This window comes from Vulpes lagopus, chromosome 10, assembly GCF_018345385.1.
Source record: "Vulpes lagopus strain Blue_001 chromosome 10, ASM1834538v1, whole genome shotgun sequence".
Lineage (NCBI taxonomy): Eukaryota > Metazoa > Chordata > Mammalia > Carnivora > Canidae > Vulpes > Vulpes lagopus.
Genome location: NC_054833.1, coordinates 50,772,215 through 50,796,224, shown reverse-complemented (window position 1 = coordinate 50,796,224; position 24,010 = coordinate 50,772,215). Strand labels below are relative to the sequence as shown.

Below are 24,010 nucleotides of genomic sequence, written 5' to 3'. Positions count from 1 at the left end.
CAGAGGCCAGGGTTCAAGTTAGTTTTGTGTCAGTGGGGTGGCCCCGGAGATGGAGGCCCAGGGGCGCAGACTCCCGACCCTCAGAAAGCCGGGAGGGGAATAGGGACGCAGGGCACATGGACAACAGAAAGAAATGGAAAATACAGAGAAGTAGGCTGGAACCTCACGTAGGACTCCTTTCCGCCACCGATAATCGCCTAACTTATGGGACTGTTCTATGAAAAGTAGACCGAATCTTACTAATTTAAGAGGCAGTCTGTCTTCTTTCAAAAGGAGGAGGGGCTTAGAACGAAACTCTATCTGCCACTTAGAAGCTGTGTGACTTTGGGCAAGTTTCTTAACTTCTCTGTGCCTAGGTTTCCGTAGCAGTAAAATGGCACCATCAATAGCACCTATTTCACGAGCATTGTTAAGATCGATGCTAATGTATGTAAAATGCTTAAAACAGGGACTGGCACCGAATTAGTACACAGTACCCGTAAATAACCAGAATTACTACCGCGGATGCTTCTCTGAGAAAACGAATTTAGAACAGGATAGCAAAGTTCTAATAGATTCAGAAAGAAAACTTGTTTACTTTCTAAAGACTCCTGTTAGAGCTTCTCAGATGTTTACATAAGCAGTAGCTAATGTTATTCATTGAAGCGTTTGAAAAGTAATTGGGTTCCTGATTCTTTGTGATTTTTTTTTTTCTTTCTTTGACTTGATTACTTGGATGTAAAGCAAGATCTTTTTCCCTCAAAAATTCTGTCTCAGGAAGGAGCAAGTCACTGTATTGTACTCCATACGAAGCCTTACAAAGGATTGTTTGGAGAAGGTGCACATCTGAAGCTACTTGGGTGAACACTAGTGAGTGCTTACCTCGTGGAGATTATGAATATACATAGCCAACACACATCTATAGAATGAAAGAAACCACTCAAATGTATAGAAAATGAGCACTTAGGACTTAGGTTAAAAAGTTCACAACGGAAAAAGAAAAAGTTCACAAGGATTCAAAAAGTTCTGTAACTCAGACAAATTTTATAAATTAAAGGAAGGTGATAATGCTTTGAAAAAAACAGGTAAACGATTCATTCACTCTAGTGAGCATGAAGACAGATGCCATAGATACACTGGAAAATTTTCGATGGAATTGTTTTATGAGGAAAATTTTCGATGGAATTGTTTTATGAAAAGGGAGAGAAAGAATTTCTGAATCTTATTTTACATAGTATGTGATTTTAAATACGTGTAAGTAACATCCTATAATGGACATTAATCAAAAGACGTTTGATTTTTCTATCAATACCATCAAAAGCTTACATGTTGAAGATGGCCAGTAAAACTTTTTTTCTTTTTTCTTTCAATATTGGGAATAGGGAGGGGGTTGTCTCATTCATACTTAAAGAAGTAGCTAATTAAAAAGTGGAAAGTTTGTCTTGGAGAAATGCAATGAGACCCTACCAGGACAGACCCATAACATAACTCATAGAATCACTTAAATTCAAGTCTGGGGACACCTTGATAAAGATAGAGCTGACAGGGATGCGGCCAAATTAGCCTCATTTGCTTTTTTTTGATAGGACTCAGACTGGTTTGTATGAGAAATGCCTTAGACATTATGCAGTTAGGTTTCACAAGAGTATATTTGACAGAATTATCATGTCTTGTGGTCAAAATAGAGAAACGTGGGCTAGATGAGAATATAGTTAGAACTGGATTAATTATCATGAACAGCTGTACCTGAAGAAAAAGTGATAAATCATCAACCCTGAAGGGAGGCCTTTAGTATCCTGCTGAAAAAATAAGTTTTCTTCCTACTTGCCAGTAACTTGGGTGGAGTTAAGTTTATTGAGTTTGTGGATGACAGTTTGGAAGGATAGCTTAAATATGTTACGAAAGATAACAAGATTCAGAACTTTGATAGGAAACTTACAAGTCAGAGAGCAAAGCAATAAAAACCACTTTGTAAATATTGGAATTTGATATAATAATGATTGTATTGTCTATATAAACCAGGTAGATTATGGCTGGATTCTGGAAATCTTTTGATTATATAAAGATTTGTGTTGTATATTTTGTTGTAAATAATGACCAATTGCTTGATCATTGAGGGGGTTTATATCTCCTAAATTTTTCAATATGACTCCTTTAAGTTTGTTTTTAACATGTAATTCTGTGTCCTTTGTTTTACAGTATGTAGGCCTATGTGCTCTTTTCTTCATTTCTAGCTGAGTATCCTATTCCAAATATCCGTTGTTTAAATCTTGTTTTGCTAGATTTCAACCCCCATTTACTTCTTAGCTTGTTGCCGTGCACAGTTCTGTGGATTGAGTGCCCTTCTTCACTCTGTGGTCAGTGCTACAGATTCTTCTGGTTCCCTTCAGTCTCCAGGTGCTTGCTGTGTTCTTCCTCCAGTGCTCTTCAGTCTCTACTCTCCCCAGAACCTGGCAGCAACATCTCTGTCCTTCTTCTCACTCCTGAGAGGTCAGAAAGTTCATACATCTCCTCATAGAAACCTGACCTGTGTGGCCTTGTTTCCTCTTGCCCTCGGTTCCCCTGGTTGTCTGGAAGGCAGCCCCCACTGCTGCCTGTGGAGTTCTTCACCTTCTGCCCCAATTTACTGTGTCTCTACCCTCCCCGTACCCCCAGATGCTCATGGTGAAGCAGGCTGCCAATCTCCAGAGCAGTGGCAACTTCCTGATTGCCAAATGAGATTTTTCTCCCATACCGTGATGACCATCTCCACCTCCCTTTTGATTTTTTATGAGATTCTCTCCGTCATGTCCTATCTCTCAGATCACTGGTGTTTTCACTGACCTCCCTCCTCTCCTCCCCAGTGTGATTGTTTCTCAGGAGTTAATCTTCAGCCCTATTCTATCTTTGTACTTCTGTTTCTGGGGCAGTCCGAACTCCCATGATTTCACTATTTTTATCTCTTAACTCTAATCTGAGCTCTGGACCAAAACACAGTTCTGACCATATCACTTTCCTACTTGGATACCTTTGATAGTTCAAATTCTTTGATATCCTTCCAGTTGGGTCCTCTCCCTAATATCTCTCCATCTGTTTCCCCTACCCCCTCCTTTCTTCTTCCCCCTCTGTCCGCCTCTCACACACACCTGCCTCTACCTGACTGGGTCCTTGTTGGTTCACTAGTATACCACCATCTCAGTATTGGTCTGTTAAAATCCATTTCATCATTAAGACCATTAGCCCAAATTCCTCTCTTCTTAGTTCTCTCATTTGAAATTGTTGCCTACTCTGCACAGGCATAGCATTGCATCTCTTTCTTTTGCTTTATGCCTTACATATTAGTTGCATAGTCTATTTACATGTCTAACCCCCCTTCAGGGTCGATTGCCCCATTTATTGCAGGGACTTTATTTTATTAATCTTTTGATGCCTTAACCTTAGTTGTGGTGATCACTCATGGTAGGTGCTTCATAAGTGAGTGATAATTGCTTAAAAAGAGAAGTCTAGGGGATCCCTGGGTGGCTCAGTGGTTTGGCGCCTGCCTTTGGCCCAGGGCACGATCCTGGAGCCCCAGGATCGAGTCCCATGTCGGGCTCCCGGCATGGAGCCTGCTTCTCCCTCCTCCTGTGTCTCTGCCTGTCTCTCTCTCTATGTCTATCATAAATAAATGATAAATGATAAATCTCTTTTTTAAAAAAGAGAGAAGTCTAGTGACGTTTCTGTGCACTGTAGGTGCTTACTACCTGGTGTTAATTGGTTAAAAGGAGGAATTTCTGGTTCTGTTCCCTTGTAATTAGATCTAGAGAGAGGGAGAGAGAAGAGGATAGAAGTATAAAAACCAGTCCATTAGAGAATCCCAACTTGAAACTGAAATAGGAAGCATGCTGCTGTCTGTTCTCAGTGGAAACTTTATTTTTTGAGAGGGAAGAAAATGGAAATAATAAAGGAGAGATTCAGAGTCTCTCTAGAATTCATTATTAAAATGATTTCATTAGATACATCTTATTATTCACAATGAACAATACAAGGATGTGTAAAACCTCTGTCGTCTTTGGGAATTCACCATATACTAAAGGAGATTAAAAGGTGCTAATGATTTTCTCTAAGGCAAAAACTTAAGGAGTTTTAGCAAATGCTATGTGGTCCCTCACAGACTGAGGAAATCCTTTCTGGTGGAATGATCAAGCACTGGAGCTTGATTTTGAAGACTGGGTAGACTTGTAGGTGGTGATTAGGGTAGATTTCAGTGGGAATAGAGAGATTAGTTTGGCTGTGCTGGAAGCAGGACTGCCTGCTTCTTGTGAACGGTGTTTCTTGAAGTTGTCGAAGTACAGTGACCCAGAATATGGGAAACACTAGGAGACAAGAGTACAAGGGAAAGTCATGTGCTGTGAAAGGTCTTCAATACCAGGCAAAGAAGTTTGAAATAAAGTTCTGTAGATGGTGAGGAATATTTGAAAAATATGTGAGCAGAGATACTGTCAAGCCCTCAATTTATTCTCGACTCTATACATAAAACTTGTTACTCAGCATTACTTTTTTTTTTTTTCTCAGCATTACTTTTATGTGTATTCAAAATCTGACTTGTGAGGTGGTCATGAATGAGGGGCATTTGTGCCAAAGACCCCATATTCATTGAAACCTTAATGGGAATCAGTAAATCTCTGGCAAATAAATTCATTCAGTAAGTATTTAGCATTTTCTAATTCCAGCTGGTGATTTAGGCAAATTCTTGCCTTATATAGCTTATATTTCTGTTGGAGAGAGAGACAAAAATCATATAAGCCAATAAATAGGTCATATACGCTATAAAGAAAAACTGTTGGAGTCAGGGTAGAGAGAGATGGGTGTTATTTTTGATGGGCTAATCAGGGAAGGCCTCTGAGGAGGTGACCTTGGACTTGAGACGTGAATGAAGCAAGGGCACAAACCATGAACATATTTAGGAGAAGATCTGCAGGTGGAGAAACAGGAACCGCCAGCGTAAAGGCACTGAGTCTGGAACATGCTTGGCAAGGAACTATATGGATGTGATTACTGAGAGGTAAATGTTGTCAGTGAAGGTTTAAGATACACAACTGCATGATTCTTTTTAATTTCTTTTCGAACATAAGTGAGATTTAGAACCTAACTTGTCAGTTTTCATTGAGTTCAGGGAAATTGCCCTTCTGAATGGGCATGTAAGAGGCACATGGTCCCTCAGGCCACCTGCCCTCATTCCTGTTCTGTCCTTGAGACATGGTTACATTTGACATGGCCTAGGGAGACAAGGAATCCAAGCTTATAGGTGTTGGTGAACTAAATTAGTTATTATAAATCTGTGATAAATGTAAACGTGAGCATTGTTCATGTTCTGTGAAAATAAGTGAACAATGCCATAATCTGGAGGTGATGTATATTACTGCTATAGACAGAACAGAACCTGACAGTTCATTTTATTTATTTATTTATTTATTTATTTATTTATTTAATAAAGATTTTATTTATTTATTCATGAGAGACACATACACACACACAGAGAGAGGGGCAGAGACACAGGCAGAGGGAGAAGCAGGCTCCATGCTTCTTCTGGAGCCCGACGTGGGACTCTATCCCAGGGAGCCCGACGTGGGACTCTATCCCAGGTCTCCAGGATCACACCCTGGGCTGAAGGCGGCACTAAACTGCTGAGCCACCTGGGCTGCCCAGAACGTGACAGTTTAGAAGAAACTTTGAAAGATCAGCCATTTATCAGTGGATTAGAAAAGGGAAATTTTATACTGCAGGTGGTCTCAAGAGGACACTAGACCTCCATCTGGTGGGCAGAGAAGAAGGGTGGAGAAGACATATAGACAAAGGCAGGGGTTTCTTGCTAGATATTTTGCTACGTGTCCTGGTGAACCCAGTTGTGACAGAAAGCCATCTGACTTGTGCTTTGGCATATAGTAGTAGATAGAGTAAAACTTGGTGCCTGATAGGCTCTGTAAGCAAGTGACAGCTCAGGTTAAAAACATTGGTCACAATACCTGTAGTATTTCCAGATAATATCAGGGATATATGATCTTTGTTAATGGAGTTCATTCCACAAATACGTAGGCATTTATTCTGTGCTGGATACTATTCTAAATGTGATACAGTAGTGAATATGACAGACAAGGTCCCTAATCTTTGGAGCTTATATTCAAATGTGTAAATACTGACACATTTGGGCAGGTTTTGTAGAAACAAGCTATGATGGAAACAGTATAATCAAGAGTGTTCAGAAGATGGGGGCACTATTTTACTTACAATGAAATGATTTTTTCCCCTAAATATTGCTTTCAGCTATGTTCTTTTGAATTTTCTTCCCTGCCACTTGATTACATTTCAACTCCATCTCTAATTTTCTGGTCTTTTAAAAAAGTTCTGTAAGTCTAAATTAAAATTTTCAATCTCAAAGTCAAATTAAATCTATATGCTTAAGCCCTTGGCTGCAGATCTGCAGAGAGGAATGGGGGAAAGACAGTTTTCTTAGTTTGGTTGAGGAGGGCCTTAGTGAGGTGACATTGACACTAGACCTCAATGATCTGCATTCTCTTCTAGGCAAAGGTCTTGAGGTGCTGTGGTGAGCTTGGCTTATTTGAGGAACACGTTTAAAAGGGTAGTATGGCTGGAACATAGCAAGAATTGCAAGGATTCAAATAGATGTTTGAGTTTTGTGGTTCTCTTGATTAATGGGGATTTCACAGGTGGTTTTAAAATCACGTAAGTGGGAGCATTAGTGGCTCATAGACCATATAGGAACCCACACATTCAAATAGCTTCTTGATTTACATGGAAGACCTAAAATACACAAACTGAATTCCTTTTGTAAAGTAATTAGAATGCCATCATTGGATATAATTCATAATAGGTTAGAAACCTCACAGAGGGAACAAATACAAATCTTAAATAATCTCCCTGTGTCATAGAATATTTGGGCATGAAAACATGCAAGTGATAAAAATAATTGCTACTTATTGTGTCCATGTCATTATTTCTTGTCTTTCCTCAGCTTGTCCTTTAACTTTTTTTGTACGTTTGTCATCATGAAGATGTTACAAGAACATGTACAGTAATATAACAATTCTTTGTTTTCTTCCAACTTTTTTTTAGTTGTTTTTTTTTTTTTTGTAATCTATACACCCAGTGTGGGGCTCAAACTCAAAGCCTGAGATCAAAAGTCACATGTCCCACTGACTGAGCCAGCCAGGGACCTCCAAATGCAACATTTGACATCGTTATAAGTTGTTGTTATGTGATTGCTTCTATAGTTTTGGTGTGTTTTGTCCTATATGTTATATAGGGATTTCTGGACATTTCAGGGCAAATCAATAGGTCATCGTTTGTGTTATTTTGTTGTAAAGTAAGTAATTTAAAAATCTATTTTAGTACATTTCACAAGCTAGTAGACTTCTGTTTTTGTTGACTTCTGTGTGTTCAGGCATTACTATTAGCATGGTACCAGATTTTATGTGTGCACACAATTATGTACCTGCCTTTTTCTTGGGATTAAATAAAATGGAATTATTGCAGATGAACTCATTGTTTGAAAAACCACTCTTGGGGCAGCCCCAGTGGCGCAGCGGTTTAGCGCCGCCTGCAGCCCAGGGCCTGATCCTGGAGACCTTGGATCGAGTCCCACGTCAGGCTCTCTGTATGATGCCTGCTTCTCCTTCTGCCTGTGTCTCTGCCTCTCTCTCTCTCTGTCTCTATGAATAAATAAATAAAATCTTAAAAAAAAAAGAAAAGAAAAGAAAAACCACTCTTGATTTTCAATAGGAAATGCACAGAACTTTTAAAATAACATATTCGGGCAGCCCTGGTGGCGCAGCGGTTTAGCGCCGCCTGCAGCCTGGGGTGTGATCCTGGGGACCCTGGATCGAGTCCCACATCGGGCTCCCTGCATGGGGCCTGCTTCTCCCTCTGCCTGTTCCTCTGCCCCCCTCTCTCTCTCTCTCTGTGTCTCTATGAATAAATAAATAAATAATTAAAAAAATAAAATAACATATTCTAGAAAGATCTATATAGCATTTCTCTTTACTGCCCTATAAAATCTTCCCAACCCTGAACACATTACACAAAATTAAACTTTTTTTTTTAAGATTTTATTTATTTGACAGAGAGAGAGAGAGTGCACACACATGGGTGTTGTCAGAGGGTGAGGGAGAAGCAGACTCCCAATGTGGGGCTCCATCCCAGAACCCTGAGATCATGACCTGAGTCGAAGGCAGACGCTTAACTGACTGAGCCACCGAGGCACCCCCCCAAAATTAAACGTTTCATCTGTAATTTGCTTTTTTCCTAAAACATGCTTGTTTTTCTTTGAAACAATCACTGTGGCTGTAGAAGAGATTGTAGGATTTGACCACCAATTTGCTTTAGAACTGATTATTCCATTAGGGAATACTTTTTAGATACAGCTGAATGTATTTTACCTGGTTCTCGGTAACCAACATGTAACATGAAGAGATCTTGATTTCTTTGTATTGATTAGAGTATGAAAGGGAGCTAAGCCTTTTTTTCACCTATTTTTCTTTCTTTCCTTTTTTTTCCCTTACTGTTTTATCCTATCTCTCCTTGTTTCTGAGAAACTTGACAGTGATTTTTTTTTTTCCCTTCAGCTTTGGGGGGAGACATTAAGTAAAGAACAATTTAGTAGTAAGTATACTTTTATTATTTAAAATAAAGAGGAACAGGGAACAAAGGGAAAAAGAAATGCAGACCAGGAGTTGGAACTTCAGCATTTGCTTTTATTGGACAGTACATCCCAAATTGAACTTAGGTACTACTTCCAAACTGTTCAACTCAAATGCATTCCTCTACCGGCATTTCTTCTATGGTCAGTGCCTTTTCAGCTACTCAGTCAAGTAAGAAAACTGAGAGCTGTGTTGCATTACCCAATAGGCAGAGAAAAACCCACATGTTTACGGTACCCTACTCCCCTTAAAAAAATGAGAAAAAAAGACAACCTGTGTGTGGTTATATGTGATTTTAAAAAATTTTTATTATTATTATTTTTAAAATCTTTAAAATTTTAAAATTTTTATTTTAAAAATCTTTATTTATGATTTTTAAAATTTTTATTATTTTTTAAAGATTTTATTTACCCATGAGAGAGAGAGAGAGAGCGGGGGGGGGGGGGGGGCAGAGACACGGGCAGAGGGAAAAGCAGGCTCCATGCAGGGAGCCTGACAGACTCCATCCCAAGTCTCAAGGATCATGCCCTGGGCCAAAGGCGGCACTAAACCGCTGAGCCACCCAGGCTGCCCTCTAATCTATATTTTAGAATTTAGTATCCTTTGTATTTTGAATTACATTGGGGAGTACCAGTAAGGGAGCTCTACTGATAAGTAATTTGAGAGCCTAGTGCCTTAATACTGCTCTTGTTGAGTCATTTTCAACTTTTTCTCTCATTCCTACATCTAACTACCACCAAATCCTGATACTGTAGGAGAATTAGAAGCAAAGTAGTTAGGGTAAGAGTCCTAATGTAGTAATGATAGCCAGCACTTAATATCACATTTAATTATTTCATCCACATTTCTCAACATTTTTTATGTTTTACTAAATTCTGTGACAAACCTTGCACATAGATAGCTTTTTTAAATCCATTGAAGCACAGAGGGTATAAGTAACTTACTCAAGGTCACACAGTTGGTAAATGGCGAAGTCATAATTCTTTTCTTTCAAAATTGCTTCATGAACATCTCACCAGTAGCACCTTGCTTCCGTGTAGGGCTTCATCGTGTAATTGCTTGTATCGACTATTGTGGAGGCTTTTTGCTAGACTCCGTTTCAGTTTTTCCTCAATGATTTTATAGCTGATCATTTAGGATTAAGTGTAATTATGCCAATAGCCAATGGCTACATTTTCCCCCCATCCAAAGAGTTTTATTTTATGTGTTATAATCTGTCATTTATTTTGCTTAGATTAAATACTTTCTTACTTTCTGACACAAAAAGGTGTTCCAGGATCATCTCTGCCCCAACCTTGGAATTAACATTTTCTCTAAGGAACCTTTTCATGGAATATGGTATTGAGAAATCAAGATCTGGATGCTAGGTATGCTAATTGCTACTGGGGTGTTGCTTCTCCAAGGCCCTCCCATTGGGCTGAGCTAGGACACACATGTATACATATGTATGCGCACATACACACTCGGAGCTAATTTCTTTCTTTCTTTCTTTCTTTCTTTCTTTCTTTCTTTCTTTCTTTCTTTCTTTCTTTCTTTCTTTCTTTCAAGATTTTATTTATTTATTCATGAGAGACACAACAGAGATTGAGAAACAGAGGCAGCGACACAGGCAGAGGGAGAAGCAGGCTTCATGCAGGGAGCCTGATGTGGGACTTGATCCCGGAACTCCAGGATCACGCCCTGGGCTGAAGGCAGTGCTAAACCGCTGAGCCACCCGGGGATTCCCCTGGAGCTAATTTCTATATATTATCAAAATCAGTGAGTTCACCCCAGTCCTTCCAATTCCAGTAAACTCATTTCTATCCTTTTCTCTTTCCATATAAGTAACTTCCTTCTCTGACAATGAGAAATCTCATCACTATGAGATTCATCCTTCCTGAATTATTCAGGAAGGAAGGAAAGAAGAGAGGAAGCTATTATAACATTTTTAATATGTATAGATGTAAAACTAGCTATAAATTCCTTGAACTCAGAATTCTTTGACAATTAAAATATAGTTACTAATTAAATACAACACTTAAAAACTCAGTAATGTTTAAATGAGCAACACTAGGTTGACAATTTTTTTTTTTAGGTTGACAATTTTTAAAGTAGGATTTATTGAAATATGGCCTATATATATAGAAATGCCTATAAATCATAAATGTATGGCTGGATACATTTTTTTATAAAGCAAAATTCCCGTATAGTCAGCACTCATATCTAGAAATAGAATGTTAACAGTACCCTTGAAAGGCCCCTCTCTCTTGCCTTGTCCTAATCTCTAAATTGCAACCCCCTCCCCAGGGTAATCACTTTGCTGACTTCTAAGTAACTGTAGATGTGCTTTGTATATGAATTAGTGTGCACTCTTGTGACTTTTTTGCTCACCATTATGTGTGTGAGATTCCTCTATATTACTACATGTTAAACTTTTGTTGCTGTGTAGTATGCCCCTATTATGAATATTTCACATTTTATCCATCCTGTTGTTGATGGACATTTGAGTTTATATTTTTTTTACTTTTGAGTATAGAGATATGATGTATAGGTCTTTGGTATATATATGTATGTGGCTCATTTGGAAGTATACCCAGAAGTGAAATTGTGCCTCACATATTACACATGTTTAGCTTTTATAGATATTGCTACATAGTTTCCTAAAATAGTTGTACTAGTTTACACTCAGCAAAAGGATGAGAGTTCTGATTTCTCTAAATTTTCTTTATACTTGGTATTGTCCTTCTTCTCTATTTGAGCCTTTTTGGTGGTATGTTGTGATAGTTCATTGTGGCTTTAATATGTATTTCTCTGATGATTAATGATATGTGCTTTTTCATATAGTTATTGGCCGTTTAGATACTGGCTCTGTGGAGGGTCTGTTCTAGTGTTGTGCTAGGGGACGGGATTGGATTATTTTTCCTTTCTTACTGATTTTTAGGAATTTTTACGTGTTTTGGATAAGAGCCTTTCTTGGATATATGTATTAGAAATAGCTACTTCTTCTCTGTGGGTAGCTTTTTCACTTCCTTAATGGTATCTTTTCAGGAACAAAAGTTTTTATTTTTAATATTGTACAGTTTATCAAAAGTTTTCTTTATGGTTAGTGATTGGTTATAAGGTCATACAAACGATCCAGACTCTACTTATATTAGCATCTTATTTAATTTTTGAAAACAAAATTAAGAATTTATTGTTAAAAAAAAAAAAAGAATTTATTGTTATAGGTTTGAGCCTCAAAAATATATCCTCCTTCCAGGAGTCTGTTAACCACCATTTAAGAAAAAACTATATTAGAATGTGAGTTCCTTGAAGATCTTCCTTTGAAAATCCCAATGACTAGCATAATTCTTCAAGTACATGGGGCACTCAAGATATTTGTTGAATGAATAAATGAATGATGAAGAAGCCCCCCAAATAAGTTCAGACTCACAGTACTGTTACTTTTTTTTCCCCTTAAAATTAGTTGTTTGTGTTTCTAAAAATTGGGGCACTATCAGAATTTGTTTAACAATTCTTTTCTCTATAAAAAAACTAAACATTTTAAAGGGAAGTGTAGTTTGAAATTTCTCATTTCCCTGGAAAAAGATATTTAGCTTTTTTGAAGAAGTGTTCTCTCCTGCACCATATTTAAAGATAAATATGTCTAATCATAGATTTTTTTTCCTGCACTTTTATTTCTTTTCTTTTTTTATTATTTTTTTAAGATTTTATTTATTTATTCATGGAGAGACCAGAGAGAGGCAGAGATACAGGCAGACAGAGGAGCAGGGTCCCTGTGCGGGAGCCTGATGTGGGATTCAATCCCAGGACCCTGGGATCACACCTTAGCCCAAGACAGTTACTCTATTACTGAGCCACAGGTGCCCTTGCAATTTTTGTGCCCTTGCAATTAATTAACAAATTAATTTTTGTTAATGAAATTAAGTCCACAGTTGGATTCTGGCCCATAGGTTGTAAGGCCTTCTCTTACTCTTCAGGAAAGATCCAAGGAGTAGTTAAGAATAAGGCTCTAGCAGGGGCACCTGGCTGACTCATGCAGAAGAGCATGCTATTCTTGATCACTGGGTCATGGGTTCAAGCCCCATGTTGGGTGTATAGATTACTTTAAAAAAATCATAAAACCTTAAAAAGATGGGGCTCTAAAGAACTAAACTGCTCGGATTTGAACCCCAACTCTGCCATTTAATGTCTATAACCTAATCTCAGGGTGTAGTGTACAGAATTTTTAATCTGTAAAGTGAGAATAATAGAATCACCAAATACAAAGGGTAGTTATAAAGATTAAATTAATTAATACTTGTGAATATTTAAAATAGTACCTGACACATAATTAGTAGTCAGATATTATAAAGTAAAATGATCAAAGTGATGGAATGAGTTACATTGAAGTTTATACTGAAGTTAAATAATAGAAGTTATAAATAGCTGAGCTGAAATTTATTTACAGTTAATAGATATTCAAACTACTCATCAAAATGTAAAGGAAGCTATTTAGAGATAAGCAAAAGGAAATCCTTTTATATTACAGTTATTACATTTTTAAAAAATATTTTATTTATTCATGAGAGACAGAGGCAGAGACAGAGGCAGAGGGAGAAGTAGGCTCCCTGTGGGGAGCCCAATGTGGACTTGATCGCAGGACCCCAGGATCACAGCCCGAGTGGAAGGTAGACATTCAACCTCTGAGCCACCCAGGTGCCCCACAGTTACCATTTAAAAAATTTGTTGACTAACCCCAGATAAGCTAAATGCCATATATTTGCAAAGACAGAAATAGTACAAAATATTGTAAGGGAATGATTAAACAAAAACAATAAAAATAAGTTTTTAAAAAATTTCACCCTTCTATAACATCAGTGTCAGGCAGCCTACTTTGATTACCCCTTCCTATCTTTTTGACTCACATTAATGTTCTTAATCCAGAAATCTAGCTCCACTAGGGCCTCTAATTCATTGATTCTACCTCCTTATTCAGTGTTTTAGATCTGTGAGTTTATTTTTTTAAATATTTTATTTATTTATTCATGAGAGAGACAGAGACATAGGCAGAGGGAGAAGCAGGTTCCTTGTAAGGAGCCTGATGTGGGACTTGATCCCTAGACCTCGGGATCATGCCCTGAATGGAAGGCAGATGCTCAACCACCCAGGTGCCCCAGATCTGTGAGTTTCTGTTTTTTATCAAATTAGGAAACATTTTGGCTTTTATTTCTTCAGATATCCTCTCCCCCTCGCCCCCCCCCGCCCCCCCCAAGACTCTGGTTATCTGTAAGTTAGGTCATTTGATGTTGTTCCACAGCTCCCTGATACTCATTTTTAGAAATCGTTTGTTTCTAGGATGTTCATGCTTTCCTCTATTTTCTTGAACATGTGAAATATACAGTAGCTGGTTTAATGTTATACTCTACTAAAACTATCATTCATGTCATTTCTGGGTCAGTTTCTGTTGATGGGTTTTTCTCTTGATGATGGGTTCTATTTTCCTTCTTTGCCTGCTTGGTAATTTTTGATTAGATGTTAGACATTGTGCGTTTTATTTTTGGGGGCCTGACTTTTTCAAATATCCTTTAAATATTTCTGGGTTTGGCTTTGACACAATTAAGTTACTTGGAATCAGCTTGATCTTTTTGAAGCTTATTACTTTTGAGTTTTGTTAGAGTGGGTCTGGAACAACATTCACATAGGAGTACTTTGGCTCCACTATAGTTGGAGTGCCTTTCTGAGGACTCTCCCTAATGTTAAGGAGCATTTCTACTCTGGCTGATAGGGATGCAAACTATTATGAGCCCTGCTGAGTGTTTTCTGATGGACCTTTCTCCAGTCTCTGATAGTTTTCTTATATGCCTGTGCAAGTCAGAATTCAGTCAAGGGCTCAGAGGGATCTCTCTGTATATTTCCTGAACTCCCTTTCTTGTACAGCTCTTTTTTCTGTCTGCACCACAAAGTTTTTTCACCTTGCCCTCTCCAAACTCTGGCTCCTGAATGAAACTTCCAGGCTATTTGGATTCTCTTGCCTGTGCTGAGGCTTGGAAACTCTCTAGGTAGTATGTTGGGCATTTGCAAGGCTCAACTACAGTGGTTTTCTCAGGAAGTACTGTCTTGTACTCCCCTTTGGGTCTCTAGTTGTTGAGGAAGAAGGGGAAGTCTGGCTGTTGTTATTCCATCATGGTTGGAAGCCAGAGTCTCTGTTGCTTACCATCCTGGTGTCCTCTCCCCCAGTCTTACCAGCACTTATTCTCTGTCCAGTCATTGTAATCACTCCCTTGAATACACTTTGACTTGCTCCTTTCTAATTTCATTGCGAAAACCATAACCCTAGTAAAATCATCTCTCCACCTTTCTGTGGTAGCACCTGTGTGAATGTTGGAGGCAAAAAAGATACATCGGTGCTATTTTCACTTTAAGTCCATGATCAGAGTCTATAAGTGAGCCCCAACACACATCCATAGTCATTTATTCTACTTCCCTAGATATCTGTTTCGCATCTTTTTTCTCAGAATTCTGGCACCTCCCGCCCTGTCTTCCAAGGCTTTTTTCCTTTTTTTTTCTTTTTACATCACTGAGAAATCAAAGCAATCAAAAATGAATTTTACAGAGTGGCACTTACATCATTATCATCTCCCCTCCTACCAACATCTACTCATGCCTGCTTTGCCTCCCCCTCTCAATGTGTGATCATTTCCTCCACCTGTGCACTATAGGCCCCTTTCCCTCTTGCCTACCCAAGGCAAATTAAATTTAAATTCTAATTCTCTAGCTGTTACCCTTCTGTTTTCCCACATCGTCAATACTATGTCCAGGAATATGCTCATCAGTATGAAAACCTGTTTTTATCCCATCTTAAAAATTTTTTTTGACTCCCTCTCCCCTCCTCAGCTCCCGTGCCATTTCTGTGCTCTCTTTTACACCAAAACTGCCAAGAGTTGTCTGTACTCTTCCAGTTTTTTCTTTCTTTTTCTTAATTCCACTCCGGTCAGGCTTTTGTCCTTACTGCTCTATGGAAAGTGCTTTTATATGATTAATATGAAGTCTCTGACTTCCATATTGCTATTTCAGTAGTCCTCTTACATAATCTTTCAGGAGCATGAGCTGAGCTTGATCACTCACCCTTTCTTGATACACTGTATTCCCTTGGTTGTGGAATTCTGGAGTCTTGATTTACTTGCTATCTCTGTGGTTGCTACTTCTGTCTCCTTTCCTAGTTCTTCATGTTGGATGCTTCGGGCCTGGGTCATCTTCTCTCTTATGTTCACTGCCTTGGTCCAGTAACGAGTTTTAAAACCTATCTGTACTCCAGTGACTTCCATATTTTAATTTCCTGACTAGGCCTTTTTTTAAAGTTTTTGTAAAGTTACTTATGAAACTGCCTATTTGACATCTTCAAAGGGCTGTTTAGTAGATCTGTCAAATGTGACCCATCTGAAACCAAACACCAAGGCTTTCCTTCTTAGTCTGTTCTGTGTGCAGTGTTTTCCATTCCAGTTGATGATAATGCCATGCTTCTTGGACATGTCAGATGATAACTGAAACAATTCAGTAATGAGTTTGATGTCCTTGATTCCAGGGAAGATGATCCATGGGTTGAGGGAGTACAGTGTCTAACAACCTGTGGAGCACTCTTCCTGAAGGATTTGGGGCAAGGGCAAGTTTTATAGAATGTTAGAAGAGGCAGTACTGAAGCAGGGCCTGATTGATTAGAATATTGGCAACATATAAGGCAAGCAGGCCCTCTTCTAGAGTAAAATAAGCTAACTAAAACAGAGTTGGAGGATGGTGACTGTTGTTAGGTTTCCTTGGCAATGAGATTTTCCCACAAGTGCAGGTAGACTTAAGTTTAGATTGGTGACATGGGCTGGGCTACTAAAGTGGACTTCATTTTGTGAGTCTTGATAGATGAGACGAAAGCCTTAGAGTCATATTTTACTCTGTTCTTTCATCCCACATGCATTGGGAAATCCTACTTAGTGCCACTTTTAAAACAAAATGTAACTACTCACTACCGCCTTTGCTGCTATAGTGGTCCAAGTCACTGTCACTCTCACCTTGCCTCCTAAACTTACACTCAGCTTTAGCTTTTGCCCCTCATAATGTATTTTTAACATTGCAGTCAGGAAGTTTTTTAGATGTAAATCAGTCATGTCCCTGCCTGCTCAGAATCTTTTCTTTGTTCCTCATCTCACTTATAATAGAAGTGAATGTCTTTATAATAGCCTTCAAGGCCCTGCAAGATCCAAACCTCTTTTGCTTCCCTGACTTCATGTGCTTACTCTCTCGTCCATCCTTACTTTGCTCTACCTTGAATGCCTCAAGCATGCTTCTCCCTTAGGGTCTTTAGGGTGACTGCTTCCTCTGCCTGGAATACGCCTCCTTCAGGTATCCCTCGTGGCCAGCTCCCCACTGGCCTCCTTATAGCCCACTTGTATGTTTGAGAAGAAGAAAGCCTGCAAGGGGATTAGTTGGGCTGAAAGGAGTAAAGGATAGAGGGGCAGGGATATGGCAGATGTTGAAATCCTCTTGGTGAAAAAGAGCCAGTGGTCAAGATAGTCTTAGATATACTAACAATTGGTGAGTTCAGCCTGTTGTTACTCTTGAGTAAAAATGAAAGCAGAAGCGACTTTGTAGCAAATTAGTAGAGATGAGGGCTTCAGTTAGCCAGTGGAAGTGTTCACAAATCAGAGTTCATAATTTGAAAGACCCTTCACCTATTGAGAAGGCATACTCTTCTGTAGATAGTAGATTTGGTGTCCTGCTTAATTATGATTTAATGATATGCTCTTCTGTTTAACGGAAAATAGGCCAGAGAATTGCTTCACCTTCACCTATTGAGAAGGCATACTCTTCTGTAGATAGTAGATTTGGTGTCCTGCTTAATTATGATTTAATGATATGCTCTTCTGTTTAACGGAAAATAGGCCAGAGAATTGCTTGAGTATCATTTTTTTGGCTATAAAAGATTAGTAGAAAACATTCAATTTTCAATCCCTCTGTTAGTTCAGTATTAGGGGAAAATGTTTCTGAAGTTAATCTTGTATATTTCATCAAACAGAAGAACCCAAATGTGTTTCCTGTTATTTTGCCATCGCTAATAGGTTTCATAGTCTAACCAGTATTTAAGTTACCTCAAACACCTGTTTACTCCAGTCTTCTGTGCCTTTTTGATTTTTAATTGCAAGATTTATACGATGTTTAATTTTATGAATTGCCAAAATTGCTAATGGAAATAGACTTAGTTGACATTATAAAGTATCCTCTAATTAAGAGGATATATAATGATTTTCCATGTCATAGTCAAGAAAACATTCTATGGTTCTTTCATATTTGCATGCTCTTCCCTCAGGGAGAACAGTAGAAAAAGTGAATTCAGCCATAAAGTTAATACACAAATTTTATGCCATAGTATTACAAATCTGACTCTGAATTTTTCCATAGCCAACACTTAAGAGCAAGGTTACTTACATGATTCACTGAAGTCTTCAAGGTAAAAACAAACTAGGTATTAAAGGGACAAAGACGGCTAATTCCAGTGTAAAATTTTGAGTTAATACCACTTGTGGGTGCTTATTATAAGAATATTGTGATTAAAATAGGTACCTGGGGCAAGACAGTCTAGTAACTTTTAGGATCATCAGTGTTCATGGATATAGGATGTGAGTGCAATCTGGCTGTGACGGCTGTCACCTCATTGATCAGCAGGGTTGATTTAGCTGATCTGGCTGCCTAGGCGGGTGTCCCCTCCTTCCCTCACCACTCCATATGTGTGCCTCCTGAAGCTGCACACTTGGTTGAAGAGGATGACCTGCCCCAATGGAGGAGGACCGTTCTTTGGTCAAGGGTATACAAGTAGCTGTACTTCCCTGTTAGAACCTCCAGACAAGCTCTCAGGGTCCATTTGTAGGAGAACATAGGGTAGTCAAGGTTCCAAGACTTCAGACACATTCAAATGCAGCCCTGCATGTGACCATTGCCTTTCTTAAGAAGTTTAAAAGAAAAAAAACTGTCCATGGATGTAAGAAGTATCACTTGATTTCACAAGAATTCAGTGTTAGTGCTTCTTAACCTGTTTTTGGTCATGGGCTCTCTAACATTTTTATATATTTTTATCATGAATTTGCTAAATATACTGATTGTAAACTCAAGAGATTCTGATCCAATAGGTCTCAGTTAAGTTTTAGAAACTTATATGTGAAACTTCCACAGTTGGTGATACTGATGTAGCTTCTTGTTAGACCACATGTTTAGAGACCTCTTCTGGGTTATAGTTTTAGGGAGTTGGCAGAGTCCATGTAGTCAGTCTAGAACCTTAACTGATACAAGTGAGCAGCATCTGTAGCAACATTATATAGTAAAAACAACGAGTTTCATAGGTGTGTTTGGAAATGTTTCAGAGACATGTTAGGAAATGAATGACTTATGTGGAAATTTATTGGTGAAAGCTAGTGACGTGGCCAGAGAAGTAATGACTGAACACATACTGTCTTTCTCTCTTTTTATAAATGTGAAGAGTTGATGACACTTTTTTCTTAATATTCAACCACTTCACATTCATGGGATAAACCATGTGTGATTATAAAATATCATTCTTTTGATATACTACTTGTTGATCCATGGGTTGAGGGAGTCCACCAACTCCCTCACCAGTCCAAACTGGTGAGAAGAGCACAAGAAATGGAAACTAGACAAAATTGGTGTCAGGGTTTTTGTTAGCATTAAAAAAAGGGAATGGATATTTTTCTGGTTTTGTGGTTTTCTCAGTTTTCAGAGTTTATATAGACTCTCAGTATACTTTTTGTGGGGAATTTAGGGCAACTATAAAATTAGAAGGCACAGTCTCCATACAGAAGAAAGACCACCCTCACTTGTGATACCAGCTACAAGCTAAGGGTTCCCAAAACCACCCTTAGGTTCAGTAATCCATTAAAAAGACTCCTGGATCTTAACACACTTATAGATCATTGTGACTTATTAGGAGAAAGGATACAGATTAAGATTTGCCAAAGAAAGAGACATACAGGGCAGAGTCTAGAACGGTTCCAAACAGTGCTTTTGTTGTCCTCTCCACTGTAGTCATATTGCATCTCTCTCTTGGCCTTAATGTGTGACAGAATGTATGGAATATTGCTAGCTAGGGGAGTTTACCCAGGGTGGAGGCCAAACTCACAACCCCAAGATCAAAAGTCATCTGCTTCACTTACTAAGCCAGCCAGATGGCCTTGTCCAGAGTTTTTATTGGGGCTTCATTATGTAGGCATGACTGGTGGATTGCTTGTGGATAATCTCCATTTTGGTTAACCCAAAACCACCTCCCAAAGTTACAGTGGTGTTTCTGGATTGGTCGGCTCCAACCCTAGGGACTTTATGGGTATGTCCAGTTCCCTTCCTGAATCACATTTGTAAGATTATCGAGTTTGACCCAAGGTTATGAGACAAACAACAACTTCTTATCAGACACACATTCCGAGAGTGCAGAGATTACCTACCAGAAGTCAAGGGCAAAGACCAGACCTTCTCCTTGGGCAAGGCCAAATTTTTTATACATTTGTACAATTAATTTTTGTTTTTATGGTGTCTTGCTATGATTTCTTGAAACCAAATTAAGTGTATAGGGATTTCATTACAGAAAACTGTTTTAAATTTTGAAACTTGCATTTCTCTAGTTAGCTCTTAAAAGATAAAAATAACGGACACTTTTGATTTAACTGCATTGAAATTAAACTACTTATCTTTTTTTTTTTTTCTTTAAGAATAAAGGTTCACTTCAATTTGAAGACAAATGGGATTTCATGCGCCCGATTGTTTTGAAGCTTTTACGCCAGGAATCTGTTACAAAACAGCAGTGGTTTGATCTGTTTTCGTAAGTAATCCATTAACTCTTTTTTGCTAACATAAAAGAAATTTTGGTGGTGCATTTCTATATCCAAATGGAATGCTGACTCTGGACTGTTTACCTGTTTACAATTATTACTAGTCCAAGGCCTCTTCTACATTCAGTGATTTGTTAGAGGGATTCCGTCACACTCAGAGCTGTGGTTTATTACAGCAAAAGGATACAAAGCAAAATCAGCAAAAAGGAATCCCACATGAGATAAAAGTCTGGCGAAAAACAGGCTTCCCAGAGTACTTGTAGAATCATACAGGACATGGTTTCTCCTGCAATAGGATTGACAACAAATGTTATCTGTTAACTACCTGAGCAGCTATTGTAGACTCAGTAACTAGAGTGTTTTTTTTTTTTTTTTTTTAAGATTTTATTTATTTATTCATGAGAAACACAGCAGAGAGAGAGAGAGGCAGAGACACGGGCATACGGAGAAGCAGGCTCCATGCAGGGAGTCTGATATGGGACTCGATCCTGGGACTCCAGGATCAGGCCCTTGGGCCAAAGGCAGGCGCTAAACTGAGCCACCCAGGGATCCCTCAAACATTTTTAAAGGGGGGTTTCTGTCACCTCCCACACCTTTTGTCCTGATCATTTATCTAGTGAGCAGCCTAGAAAAGATCTCATTTTTAGAGGCAGCTGTGTTTAACAACCAAATTGCTCTATTAAGGTATATGTACAAGGAGGGTGAGGTGAGGGTAGAATCAGGTTATTATTAATCCATTGTTGAAAAGTGAACACAAGTCAGTCACAGTGAGACATTGCTGTGAGGACGTCAAGAGGAGTGGGTCCTGTCCTCCCCCTGACAGCTTTTGGCAGTGACTGCTAGTTAGGAATGCAGTTAGTGTCTGCATTGGGTATAGAGAGTCAGTCAGCTGCTTGACTTCAGGTGTCTCCATCAGAGAATAGCTCTTTCCTGTAGCCAGAATCCATGATGTCTTCAGTTTATGGCTCTGCAAAGGGTGTCTGAAATCTGCAGCAGTCCTCACGTTAGCATCCTGTTCACTGAGCATATGCTTGCTTTAGTTCAGCACAGCTTATGTTGAGCTTGAAACAACCAGTAGCAGACAGTATCAAGTTTCAGCTCAGAATCAGATCCAGGCAATTACGATCTGTGAATTCAGGATTTGAAAAAAGAGAGCAACTTTTCTGCAGCAGCAAAGCCAACATGGCTACAGACACACAGTTATGTTCCAAGTGACAAGCAAGACTTTTCTTTTTTTTTTTTTTTTTAATTTTTTAAATTTATTTATGATAGTCACAGAGAGAGAGAGAGGCAGAGACACAGGCAGAGGGAGAAGCAGGCTCCATGCACCAGGAGCCCGATGTGGGATTCGATCCCAGGTCTCCAGGATCGCGCCCTGGGCCAAAAGCAGGCGCCAAACCGCTGCGCCACCCAGGGATCCCCAAGCAAGACTTTTCTAAGCCCTTTTTATCTTAGCAGTCTTGGAGTCTGAAAAACATGCACATCAGGCTGGAAAATCATCAGCCTTTAAGGGTCAGACGTCTGATTTCACAGGAGCTCAGTGGCAACTAAAAACTGCTTTTTAAAACTCCAAAAGTGAATTTCTGTCTTAAGATTTCCTTTGATTTCATATTGTCTCCCTTTTCTCGGACATACCAATAGGTAAAAGTAATAGTAAATATCACCTGTTATGGAGACTTTTTCTGTTTATTTAGACACTTAAAATTCTAGTCTCCTTACCAGCAGCTCAAAGCAAATTGTGTCCACTAAGTTTGGGGGGGACAACCTTTCCTGATAGGTACAATCCCTGTAGTACTTCTGAAAGTACAAGCATATAACATTTTACATCCTTTTGGATCATATATCCAGATACCATCGCCACAAAATACAAAGCCATCTTTTTAACCTCACCTTTCTTCCCATTATAAATGTATTCAACCCCGTAGCAGCATTGATAGCATTAATGTTACAGTTTATGGGGGATCCTGGACGGATTGCTTCAACAGCCCGGGGGCTGAAGAGACAGCTGGAGTGGTTTCCTCTCCCTGGAAGCACCCCACCCCCAGCATTTCCTCCCTTCTCCCTTTTTTTTTTTTTTAAATTTATTTATTCATGAGAAACACACACACACACACACACAGAGAGAGACAGAGAGAGGCAGAGGGAGAAGCAGGCTCCATGCAGGGAGCCTGACATGGGACTCGATCCTGGGTCTCCAGGATCAGGCCCTGGGCTGAAGGCGGCGCTAAACCACTGGGCCACCAGGGCTGCCCTCCTCCCCCCTGGTTTATCTAAGGCTTTCCCCAACTCTGGAATCCGACTTAATTATTATTTCCTCCTGGCTCAGTGGGAGAATAATGCCAACATTTGACATTTTTGGCTCACCCAAAGCTTAACATTGGGCCTTTTCTCTTCCTTGTTGGAGGCAAGAACAAAACCAGTGGTATCACCCAGGCCGTGCTTTTTCTCCTGTCATTTGAGTCCACATGGCTCAAACACAGCCAGGGGATTGAGCCAGCCAACTCTCCAGGGCTTAGAGTCATATTGTTTTCAGCTTTCCTAGGTAACTCTTCTCTCTTAAAACATATGTAACTCAGATGCTGTTTCATACCATAGATGATTTTATAGCCACCCAGACAGCAGCAGTTCATTGTTCAATCACTTTTTCCTTTTACCACATGGTGCTTTCATCGTCTTTCAGTAAGTCCCAGCTGGCCTAGTGAATCTTACTTCTGACACCTTGAACTTCGGTGATTGCTAGGAATACTCAGGAGGCTCAGCATATAGTCGTATTCGAGGCTATGATTTATTACAGTAAAATGCAAAAAAGATATGGGTGACAAATCCAGGGGAAACCAGGTGCAAGTGTCCAGGCATCCGCTCCCATTGGAGTTACACAGTAGATATTTAATTCTCTAGCAACTGATTGTGACAGCACATGTGTAGGTCTAGGGCAGTCACATTAGGTAACCTCTGCCTGACATGAACTGAAGTTCCACACTTCTAGATGACAAGCAGGTGTTCAACATAAATCAGATTGTTTGCCTAAGTATTTAGGTACAGTGGGTGATTCTTATCAGGAAACAGAAACTTTGCAAAATCCAAGTTCCCAGAAACCAGCCAAGAGGCAGCCTTACAAACATGTCTTCCTAAGGATAGCAGTCTCAGACTTGCTCTAACTTTTCTGTGTGTGCTCTAGTGGAATACTAGAGTTGGAAGTTGTAGGTGTGTGACTGAATAATCCACACACATTAAGCTGCTATGCTCATTTTTCTCTTTATCACATAAGAAAAGTCTAATTTCCCTAAGTAGTGTAGAACTTGTTGCATATTACTTAGCTTATATGCATAGTTCTTTGCCTTTTGAAAAGTAAAGTTCAATAAGAAACAGCTAAGCCCTTTTAGAAATATAAAGCATTCATGTATACTTCTATTTTTCTTTATTTTTTAAAAGATTTTATTAAGAGAGACAGAGCATGCACAGGAAAGGAAGGGGCAGAGGGAGAGGGAGAAGCAGACTCCCCACTGAGCAGGGAGC

The 24,010-nt window shown here is 39.2% G+C and overlaps 1 protein-coding gene across 1 annotated transcript in view; it reads left to right on the top strand.

The window, feature by feature from the left end:
• CUL5 (cullin 5) overlaps positions 1-24,010 on the top strand; it is a 92,964-nt gene that overhangs the window by 1,268 nt on the left and 67,686 nt on the right. Inside the window, 1 exon segment of the mRNA XM_041770690.1 lies at positions 20,375-20,484. Within this exon segment, the coding sequence (XP_041626624.1) occupies positions 20,375-20,484 (110 nt within the window).